We start from the raw sequence: 11,481 nt of genomic DNA on the forward strand, positions 1-11,481 counted from the left end.
TCGCCATCGCAAAATGATCCTCTTTCGAGCTTACTCTGTCACCACCGTTCCTCCTTTGCCATGTCTCCGGTAATAATTAAGCCACTGCTTCTTCAGTTTTAATTTCTAAGATTCTGGCTTCTGAATTGGGATTGTGTTCTGAGTTGGATTGCTGCTCATATGGTTTTGAATTTAGTTTGGAGATTAAGTTTGGATTGTTTTGGTTAGGTTTTCTGTTTCTAGATTCTCTGGATTTGAATTTGGAATTTGAGTTTTCTGAGTTTTGTTGTTGAATAGATTGAAAGGTTTTTGTTGAAATTTGCTATAACTCTGAAACTTTTTTGTTGCTGATGGATTGAAATTTTTAAGTGGAAGTGTAAGTTTGTGATTCTAAGTTTTCTGAGTTTTATTGTTGAATAGATTGAAAGGTTGTTGTTGAAATTTGCTGTAACTCTAAATTTTTTTCGTTGCTGATGGATTGAAATTTTTAAGTGTAAGTTTGTGATTCTAAACTTTATTGCAATGACCAATTTTTAGTTTTCTGCCCCGCTTCTTCTTTTATTGAAGTTCTTCCCAGATAGTAGCCAGTCGATACTCAGAGAGCAGAGATAAGATCTCTAACCAGCTTTGAGTGTTGGGTTACCTTTTCATGGACATTGTCTAGCTTAGAATGAACTTTAGACATAGATCAGTAATTTAAACCAACAGCTTATTCTGTACCAAAGCATTCTCTTAGTTAAATGATGAATTTTCTTGCTTATTATTTTGTTATAATTTAGAAGTTAGTTAAAAAAATTTTATTTTATAAAATTTTAATAATAAAATATGAATAAATTATTATGTCAAATTATAAACTTCTGAATTTTATTAATTAAGAAATTATTGAATTTGTATATTTAAAATTGTATATTGAATTTTTAATAATTATATTATATATTTAATGAAATTGGTTCAACTCCAGTTGGATCCCGGTTGGACTATTGAACCATTAAACCTGTCACCTGACCGGTTCAATGACTGGTTTGGTTCTTGCAACCCTGGTTTCGTATAGTATTCTTTGGAATAGGTACAAATTTGATAGATTCCTTCCAAAAAAGGGTCTAAGGCGAGGTGACCCTCTATCGCCATGCCTTTTTCTTATTACTATGCCTTTTTCTTATTACTATGGATAAGCTTTCACAACTTATTGAGGAAAAAGTACAACAGGAAAACTGGAAAGTAATAATGGCTAGAAATAAAGGGCCTCCATCTCTCACCTTCTTTTTGCTGATGATCTCCTCCTTTTTGGTGCACCTTCCTACGAACAAATGAAAACCATTCTGAAGTGTTTAGATAATTTTAGAGTCGCCTCTGGTCTGAAGGTTAGTGCAGCAAAAACATCCATCTTTTTTTCAAAGAATGTGGATAGAAATACTAGATAAGGTATCTTCAAGCTTAGTGGACTTGAAGAAACTGAACATTAGAAGATACCTGGGAGCCATGCTAACAAACAGTAGAAAAGGTAAGGAGCGTTTCAAGGGCACCCTTGATAGAGGAGTGACAGCAAAATTAAAGGGTTGAAAATCTAGTTGCTTATCAATGGTAGGTAGAGTGACTCTTGTCGAATCATTGATTGGGCCGGTGATCAATTTTGATATAGATCACTCCCTGTTACCAAAAGGGATATGCAAGAAAATTGAAAAACTTCAGAGAAATTTTATTTGGGGTGAAGAAGAAGGGAAAAGAAGTTTACATGCGGTGGGATGGAAAACTATATATAAACCAAAAAATTTGGGAGGTCTGGGGCTCAAGAATTTATCTATTTAGAATAAGGCCTTCATGATGAAGAATATCTGGTGCATGATAACTAAAAAAGATGAATTATGGGTAAGAGTCCTCAATGACATCTATGGTAGAAATTAGGATATTTTGCAAGGGATGATTAGTAAAGCTAGTGACTCTTCAATGTGGAGAGACATGGCAAAGTTGTGGGATGAATTTAAGAAGCATCTTGTAGTTTTTCTGGGAGATGGCCAATCAACTAATATTTGGAAGGATGCTTGGATTAGAGGAAGCCCACCTCTTATCCAATGTGCAATTGTACCGATTGAAGATAACATAATCAACATGAAAGTAGATGAAGTCACTACAAGAAAAAAGGTCTGTGACCACGCTTTTTTCTTGCTACGCTTTAAAAGCGTGGCCAAAAAGGATCAATGGCCACGCTTTTATAAGGGTGGCAATTGATTAGAGATTTGACCATGTTTTTTCTTGCTACGCTTTAAAAGCATGGCGAAAGGGGTCAATGCCCACATTTTTATGAGGGTGACAAATGATTAGAGATTTGACTACGTCTTTTTTGCTACACTTCAAAAGCGTGGCCGAAAGGGTCAATGGCCACGCTTTTATGAGGGAGGCGATTGCTTCATGATTTGACCACGATTCTTTTTCTGTCACGCATCAAAAGCATAGCGATAGAGAACAACAGACATACTTTTGAAGCGTGGCGATATAATTTCGTTATCGTGACATTTTTAAAGGGTGCCTGTTTCCTCTAACTCTTTCGACACGCTTCAAAAATATGACCACAAAGTGAAAAAAATTAGGTTTTCATCTTCGAAATAATGAGATCAGCGCTACATTATGCATACACACAACAAAGAGCCCTACGCTTTCTTTTCTTCACACACTCCTTCAAAACAATGGCCTGAATCTTCGAAGAACCCTAACAAACACTCTCATTATCGGCGCTCGCCCTTTCTCTTCTGCCGCAATGCCTCCGTCGGTGCTCCCTTTTCCAGCGCTCCCACCGTCGCTAAATTTTATATGAAAACTTTTGTTTCATTTTTTGTTAAATGACTTTTCTTCTGTATTTATCATTTTTGTTTATTTCTCTTTGGATCTTCTGTATTTAATGTTTTTTACTAGAGTCCTTATTCAGTTCGTGCACAACTTTTGTTGAATTACTTTCCTATTGGTCCTGGGATTTTTTAATCTAAACAGAACCGTTGGAAGTTGTTATGTAGTATATGCGGTGTATCTTATGGTGCTTGCATCCAAGTAAGTAGTTTGGCTTTTGAGCTTTCAATAGAAGAGTACTTTAAGTAAGAATTTTCTAGTTAGAGCACTGAATCTCTATTAAGGCACTAACTGAATAATAAAGAACAACCAGTTAGGGGTCAAATGCACAATCATGTGCATGATTTTTTTTTCTTTTTCTTGAAAGACTCTATGCGAGACTTAACCGTATTTTTCTCTATTTCAAATATCAATTCTGCAGTGTTCAAACAATTCTTGCCGAGTAGCATATCATCCACTTTGTGCTCGTGCTGGGGGTCTTTGTGTTGAGGTATTTCTCCTTTGTTCTTATTCAATATACCATGTTCTATTGATTACTCTGTTTGACAGCGTGTGGTGTTGGCTTTGCTACTGTTGGAGTAAACCCTACTGTTATGGGAGTTGGCCTGGCATTTGCTATTCCAGTTGCAGTGAAATCTGCTGGTCTTGAACCTTGTGACATTGCCTTGTTTGAAATCAATGAGGTAGTGGTTTTATCAGTTGAAAATGCTAAGCTAGAAGAACTATTTCTTTTACATTTAAGCAATTCAATGTTAATAAATCATATACTGAGGAATATAATGTTACGCAGGCATTTGCATCTCAATTTGTTTATTCCTTCAAGAAATTAGGACTTGATCGTTACAAGGTCAATGTAAATGGTGGTGCTATTGCTCTAGGTATCCTTTGGGCGCTACAGGTAACAATGAGATACTTATATATATATATATAACATGACATCAAGCTCAAATGCCAAGAGAGGCACATGCAAACATGAATATGATTGTATTATTTCACATGTGGGGTTATGGATATTTTATTATGTGCCGAGGAGAAGTCACCTCAAATTTATAGTCGATAGGTTAAATTTATTGAACATTTGTCAACTGATGCTGTCTTTGATATTCTTGGAATTGGTACGTTTACTCATGCTACCATTTTGTGCCAGGTGCACACTGTGTTGCAACTCTATTGAATGAGATGAAATGTCGTGGCAATCGATTTGGTGTAATCTCAATGTGCATAAGTGATTTCTTCTATCGGCCTTCTTTCATCAACTCAAATGCTAGAAAACCTGTTGAATGAGAACAGGCTCTATCTACTTTCTGTTGATGATGATGAAGAGCAGTGCATTTAAATCCCATGTTGATTTTTTGTTATCACTGCTTCTAGTATTTAACAGGTTATGGTAGTTGATGTTGAGGCATACACCTATAATGATGAGGTCATCAAGAAAACTGAAGTAATGGGGAAGTCCGGCCTTGTAGAAATCAATGCAAAACAAGATAGCTTTATATTCACAGTGGAAACTACTAGAGCCATAAAAGCTTCTAAAGCAGAAGTTGGATGATGCACTACAACATTTTTTGCCTAAGGTAACCCTTATTCGAAACAACATTTAACAAAAGTTGCCTTAGGTAGGCAAAGACAACATTTTTGACGTGTTACTTTTGAATAAGGCTAAGATAACTAAATTTTTGGCCACCCACAAAAATTGTTGTCTTTGATATCTAAAACAACACTAAAAAAATGTTAGAATATAAAATATTTAAGACAACATTTTTAAATAAAAATACAACATTTTATAAAAGTTATAAAAAAATTAAATAAATAACATTTATAAAAAGTTGCCTAAAATTATTCATAGCTAAAAATTTTAGAGGGAAACTTTTCATCCTATTCCCCCCAATATTTACTTTCCAATCAAATAACTTTGAGAAAAAAAAGAAAGACCTTTAGTTTTCCTTAAATCATTTCTAGTGAGTGCTTCAGTAAGTTCATCACTATGCCCAGCACCCACCATAAGCCCTAACTTTCCTAATCAACATAAAAGGGGACACAAACGGCAGCAGGAGGTCCCGGCGTTCAACTTCTGGTCTCGTTTGCGGTGCTGTCAGCGACGGGGCGGTGTTCCCTTTCAAAGGCGTCGGCGCGGTGCTCTCCTTCGCGGTCATCATCTCCACGGACGCTGCTCCACGGCTTCTCCTCCCCTGTCTCGGCCCCAAGTATGCGGTCACCTTCGAGAAACCCTTCTCGTTCTTCCTCTTCTTCCCCTGTCTCACCTCCTCCTCTTCGCAACTTCACTCTCTCCGATCAACGCTTTTGCCGTCGTAGCTCACCAAGTAATTAGTTTTCTTCTTGTGCTCTCTGTTTTACCTATTTGATTTTCTCTTCCATTTAATTCAATCCTTCAATTGATTCCAACTAGTGTCTCTGTAGTGGTGCCCGTTGGAAAAAAAAACTTATATGAATTAGATCTTTGTACTCGCAAATTAGGAGAAGCTGTATTTGATGATAGATATGATGCAGAAGAATGGTTATTTTAATTAATAGATAGAAAGTTGCAGAAGCATGGTTCCCATGGATTCAAAGGGTTTTGTAGGCAAAATATTATTATTGGTGTTATCTGATGATCACTACTAATTTCATTTGATTATTGCTATCTTTATATGTTGTTAATTCTTGTTTCTTTTTAATTACATGTCACAAAAAATATCAGTTATTAATTATTAGAGTGAAATTTGGGTTCTAATTTAATTCTTTGTTGTGGACTATTGATGATAATTATTCTTAGAAATTATTCTTTTTTAATTTGTAGCTATGCAGGGTTTGTTTCTTTTGATGTTTATATAGAGACTATATTAATTGGAAGCAATTAAGATGCATGCTAGTTAAGTTCTAATTATTCTTGATATGAAAACTCATATGAATGACAGCGCATAATGGTAACTGATAACATCAGACATGTATTTAGTTGGTTTTAGGTTTGAATTGGTTTTGTTTTGCGTAGTACGTGAGAAATGGATCAGTAACTGTTGATGAATGGTGAGTAACAGACATCAACTTTATAGAATAATGATTTAAGTTGAATTGTTTGTCCTTTAATGCAAATGGTTGTACTATAGTTGTGTAGGTTTACTATTATTATTATAGCAATAAATATGAATACACATGAATCTTTCCAAATATTTGTGACCACTTGATGATAGTAACAGAGTACATGCACCAGCAAATAGGACAAACATGCCTTCCTATGCAAAAACCAAACAGAACCCATAAGTGCATTACAAGTCTAATCTAATATCTTGGTGTTGTGTGTGTATGTGTTTTGTATAGATAATATACTTTTTATAATGTTATCCAATTCCAAATCCACTAATTTGATTTACATATATCTTCATGACTTTATGCATTTATTCATGTAATTGCTTTTTCTATCGCTTTTTACCAATTGCTCCACTAATTCTGATTCATGTAATTGCTTTTTCTATGACCTACTATTATTTTGGTTGATGGATACTTCTCTTTTCTATGTTCTAACTATAATAAAGCTTTTAATTTGTTTACATTGTTAAGGAACTACACAGTTAACAACATAATTTTAATTTTACGTTTTACCTAAAAGTAATATAATATGTCACATTGAAAGTAAATTCTAACTATAGAGGAATTTTATTTATTTAATTATTATACTGATTGGAATCTTGTGATATATACCTTCACCTGAGTTACCATTATACTCCCTGCAGAATTTATCATTTGTTTTGGTTTTAATCATGACATGAATTGGTATTTCGCATTTGTATTTGTGTTTGTATGTGAAGTAATGGAGGCAGCAATTAAGTGTAGTTTTAGTGTGTTTTAGAACTATTTATAGTGTCTAATTTGAAGCATTTTCTCTGCTTCTCTGTGTCTCATGTCTTAAAAGTGATTTTAAAAGTGGATTTTTTGTTAAAAAATCTGGTTTGGTAATTGGATTTTTAAAAACTAGTTTTAAAACTGGATTTTTGGTTGAAAAAATTGGTTTTAAAACTGGATTTTCAAAAACTGGTTTTAAATTTGGATTTTTTGTTAAAAAATCAAGTTTTAAAACTGATTTTTCAAAAAAAAAAAAAAAAAAAAACTTAAATACTGATATAATTTTTTTTGTTGAAACACATGGGTACTTCTATTAGTCAATAGAATGACTTATGTCACTCTTTTTTCGGTGGTCAAAGCCCTATAAGTACTTACTTTTGCTTAGAAATTTATGTCTTCACAAAAACATGGTCAGGGATTTAATATCTTTAGAATATACACACCTAAAAAGGCATTAGAATTCAGGTGTATAACTTTTAAAGTTAAAGTGATTAATTTATTTTTAATGTAAAGTAAAAAATTATTAATTTTTGTAATTAGCTGAGTTAACAAGTTCATATAGAATCGATTATTATTTTTCAATTGATTGTTCTATTTGCCACTTTGATTGAGTTAAATTATTTATAAAGAATAATGTAAATCTGATACTTTACTCTTTTATAGAGAAAGATTGCTTCGGAGGAGTTTAAGGAACATTGGTGGACATTCTAGAACTTGAAGATTGCAATTTGTTGAGCCATGACTCTGTAAGTTTTTCTATCTTGCTTATACTTGTAGGTTTTCATATGTATATTATGACCTTTATGCAGTTTTTTTTCATGTTCAATGTCTTTTGATATTTAGTCTACCTTTAGATAACCAATATAATTTTTTCTTAATTTAATAATAATATTGTTGTGTGCCTTTTTGATGGATTTATGTACTTAATATGCATAAATATTATTATTTGCATGCTTGGTTAAATAGTAGTAACAATATATTAATAATTAGGTTTTCGCAAGACTTAGAAAAGGATTGGATGAGTTTACCGAGAGATAAAGTTGAGTTTAGTAATGGTGTCAATGACTTCTTAGACTTTGCTTACTCTATTGGAAGCCCACAAGGAGAGGAAATTTTATGCCCTTGTGCATAGTGTTGTAATTTCTTGTGGCACAAAAGACAAACAATTTATATACATTTGATTGCCTTCGGATTTGTTAATGGTTATACGAGATGGATTCATCATGGGGAAAGTGTAGTTGGCATGGATGTTGATAGCGATAGCGATAGTGATATTGATAGTGAGATTGAGACTAACTCGTATGACGACATGGACGCCTTATTGAACGATAGATTTAGGGATGTGGCACAAGCAGAAAGGATAAAAGAAGGTATGAATGAAGAAGCAAAGAAATTCTATAACTTGGTTGAAGAGGCTAGCAAAGAACTATACCCCGATAGATTTAGGGATGTGGCACAAGCGGAAAGGACGCCTTATGTATAATTGCATATTGGAGTATTCCAACTATCAAAGTGAGCTAGAGAATTTCAATTATTATTATTTGATATGTTCAAGTATACTTTTTTCAATTTTTATATTTTTTTCATCATTGTTTATTTTAAACATAGGCCATGTGTGCTATAAATTCTGAAAATCGCAAGAAGCAACAATGGAGGCATAAAATGGGACCAATCAATTTTGCAAGAGTGCGTGTTGATTTGGTAAGGTCAAGTTTGAGTTAAAATTCTCTACTCGTTACTTCCCCTAATTTTAGTATGTTATAACTTTGTAATTGCTATCTTGGTCTGTAGCGTGAGAAAAAAGAGAACAAAGAGGAACCAAATCAAGCTGAAATGTTTGTTGCAACTCGGAATGGACTAAAAGGGAAAACACTTGATGTAGAAACACAGGCTGTTATTGTAAGTTACTCTATAATTTTCTTGTTTTAGATGCTATTTTATGGCTGTCATGGATGCTATTTTCTTTGCTGTTTTATGGCTATCATGATTGTTGTTATAGTATCTACTTTGTGGCTGTTTTATGGTTGTTTCATGGCTGTTTTGTGGTTGATTTAGTTGCTGTTTTATGGCTGATTTAGTTGCTGTTTTATGGCTATGTTATGCTTATTTTATGGCTGTCATGGCAGCTATTTTATGGATGTCATGGATTGTTATTTTAATTGCTATTTTATGGTTGTTTTATGGCTATCGTGGTTGTTGTTTTAGTATCTACTTTATGGCTGTTTTATGGGTGTCATAGTTGCTGTTTTATAGCTATTTTATGGTTTATTACTGACTGATTTAATTGCTGTTCTATGCCTATTTTATGTCTGTGTTATGGCTATCATGGACTGCTAATTTATGGCTGTTTTATGGCTATCATAGTTACTGTTTTATGGCTGTTTCATGGCTGCTTTATGACTGATTTAGTTGCTATTCTATGCCTATTTTATGCCTGTTTTATGGCTATCATGGACTGCTATTTTATGGCTGTTTTATGGCTGTTTGTGTTTATAGGATAAACTTGATGATCTCCAAGAAGCTGGAGAAACTCCTACTAATCCATTTCAAAAAGTTTTTGGTAAAGAGAATCTAGGAAGAGTTCGATGTTTTGGAAGAACTGTTACAAAAGCTTCTCTTAAGAAAAATAAAGAAATAGATGAAATAAAAAAACAAAGTGAAGAGAAGGTAACAGCTTTAAAAACTGAATTAGATGACCATAAGCAACGACTGCAAGGATTGGAAGATATTGTGAAACTTATGCTGCAACAAACTTCTCCTGGTATGAATGTTGATGAAGCGCTTTCTCTCTTGCGATCTAAGCAATCGTCTGCAAATAGTGCACAAGATCCAAATTTAGTTTCTCGGCATTCTCCTCCATCGACTCATATTCCAAATCATGATTAGGTATATGTTTGCTAAATTGTTGTAACACTTGAGTATACATGTTATTGTATAGCTAATGTTTTTACTATAATTTTTTTTTCATTTAAATTTGACTGCAGATTTCTTATTGTTGGATGAAGTTTTTTGAAGACATAAAGGCAACAATTCTTGGCGCAATGGTGAAGCACCAAGTCTTTTTGGTTTCAAGTCAAAAACTTAGTTTCTTTTTGGTTTAAGTTCATCATCAGAAAAACATGTATTTTGCTTACTTATGTTTATTATTTATTTGACTTAGTAATTTGGCAAGTATGTTAATTGGCACTTGGTAGACCTTTCTATATATATGCAATATATATTATTAGCTTATTCAAATGTGGGTGTTATATATCCTTCAAATGTCATATAAATATAACAAAGGTAAAAAATATATTATTTTAGATATTAAAAAAGAGAACATAAGAGAAACTCAATAAGGTGTTGCTTTAGGTATTAAAAAAAGACAACTGCAAATACACTTACATAAGTGTTGCATTAGGTCTATAAAAAAGGAAATTTAAAAAAACCTGGACAAGTGTTGCTTTAGGTATATGAAAAAGGCAACCTAAAAAAATCTGGCCAAGGGTTGCTTTAGGTATATGAAAAAACAACTAGAAAAAACTTGCACAAGTGTTGCTTTAGGTATAAGAAAAGGCAACTTAAAAAACTCAGGACAAGTGTTGCTTTATGTATTAGAAAATATAACTCGTAAAAAGTGTTGCCATAACGTCTCATCTCAAGCGTTATGTTTGGGTGCTCTAAGGCAACCCTTTTGCGGAGTTGCTTTATTTGCAGAAAAGGCAACGTTTATTGAAGGTTGCCTTAAAAAGGGTTCCCTTTAATACACAAAAACGTTGCCTTAGACCAAAGGTAACGGCCGTATAGCCAACCCGAATTTGTTGTAGTGATGTATGTCTATCTGAGGACATAGTGGAGGTTGATGATCAATTTGGTGAATTGGAGGAGATTTATCAAAATTATTGTTAGATAGCATGGCAAAGTTGTTGGAATTGTAATTCATGTATTAGGAATACATGTGAAGTTGTTATGACTATGATTTTTGGTATTTTTTATACTGTCATATGATTAAACACTTTTTTTGGTGACAAATTTATGTATGTTGAGTTGGTTAATTTAAAATTATTGGTCATTGTCTAAATTTTAAAATTATCTATAAATTTTATAAGGTTTTATTACGAAGATTAAAAAAGAACAATAGGTTACTGAACAAACTTTTTGCCACGCTTTAACAATGTAGCCATATTGTACAACAGTCATCAATAGCCACGTTTTAAAAGTGTAGCCATATCTCTTGCTATTGGCATGCTTTAAAAGCGTAGCTGTATCTCACGCTATTGGCACGCTTTAAAAGCACAGCTATATGTCTCGCTATCAGCACGCTTTAAAAGCATATCCATATGTCTTGCTATTGGCACGCTTTTAAAGCGTAGCCATATCTGGCACATATGACCACGCTTTTAAAGCGTGGTGATCTTTAAAGGCGTGGCAAAAAATAAAGCGTGGCGATAGAACAACTGGCACCTTTGCAGATGTGACCTTTTCAAAAGCATGCCGGTAGCTCAAAAAGCATGTCAAAAAGCTACCGTTACGCGTTTTTTTGACTTTTTGCCATGCTTTAAAAGCATAGCAAAAAGCTTGTTTTCTTGTAGTGAGTAATTAAGGAAGACCAAAACTAGAACTATGAATTGCTGGAGCAATATGTTTCTGGTGATATTATACAAAGAATTAGAGTTATACTTCCCCCTGATAATAACTTAGGAGAAGATAGTGTCATTTGGAACTTAACCAAAGATGGACAGTACATCATACCAAGCATGTATAGTGCTCTAGCGTGTCATGGAGAGCCAACAGATCAAGCATGGGACATCATATGGAGGTGGCAAGGCCCTCAGCGTATAACATTTT

The 11,481-nt window shown here is 33.6% G+C and overlaps 1 protein-coding gene across 8 annotated transcripts; it reads left to right on the forward strand.

Moving 5' to 3' along the window:
• Positions 1 to 2,577: 2,577 nt before the first annotated feature.
• Positions 2,578 to 9,891, forward strand: LOC112724025 (uncharacterized). Of its 8 annotated transcripts, XR_011867684.1 has the most exons (12): positions 2,578 to 3,018; positions 3,239 to 3,500; positions 3,608 to 3,715; positions 3,965 to 4,023; positions 4,189 to 4,391; positions 4,850 to 5,138; positions 7,318 to 7,400; positions 7,987 to 8,166; positions 8,263 to 8,355; positions 8,446 to 8,553; positions 9,151 to 9,540; positions 9,639 to 9,891. XR_011867684.1 is itself a non-coding variant. In XM_072207160.1 (10 exons), the coding sequence occupies exons 7-9, from the start codon at positions 8,266 to 8,268 to the stop codon at positions 9,538 to 9,540; spliced, it is 588 nt and encodes a 195-aa protein (XP_072063261.1). In that variant the 5' UTR covers positions 3,348 to 3,500; positions 3,608 to 3,715; positions 3,965 to 4,023; positions 4,189 to 4,391; positions 7,318 to 7,400; positions 7,987 to 8,166; positions 8,263 to 8,265; the 3' UTR covers positions 9,639 to 9,891. The 8 variants fall into 8 exon arrangements, 5 of the variants coding, with proteins under 5 accessions (XP_072063261.1, XP_072063259.1, XP_072063262.1 ...); XR_011867682.1 differs by lacking the exon at positions 7,987 to 8,166; XR_011867683.1 differs by lacking the exons at positions 4,850 to 5,138; positions 7,987 to 8,166.
• Positions 9,892 to 11,481: the final 1,590 nt, after the last annotated feature.

This window comes from Arachis hypogaea, chromosome 11 (assembly GCF_003086295.3).
Source record: "Arachis hypogaea cultivar Tifrunner chromosome 11, arahy.Tifrunner.gnm2.J5K5, whole genome shotgun sequence".
Classification (NCBI taxonomy): Eukaryota; Viridiplantae; Streptophyta; class Magnoliopsida; order Fabales; family Fabaceae; genus Arachis; species Arachis hypogaea.

What these genes read in the sequence shown, in the direction of transcription:
- LOC112724025 (XM_072207160.1), top strand. Translation starts at nt 8,266, where the DNA reads ATGTGTGCTATAAATTCTGAAAATCGCAAGAAGCAACAATGGAGGCAT. An exon ending in CAAGAGTGCGTGTTGATTTG is followed by an intron (nt 8,356 to 8,445) that starts GTAAGGTCAAGT and finishes CTTGGTCTGTAG; the next exon opens with CGTGAGAAAAAAGAGAACAA. An exon ending in TAGAAACACAGGCTGTTATT is followed by an intron (nt 8,554 to 9,150) that starts GTAAGTTACTCT and finishes TTGTGTTTATAG; the next exon opens with GATAAACTTGATGATCTCCA.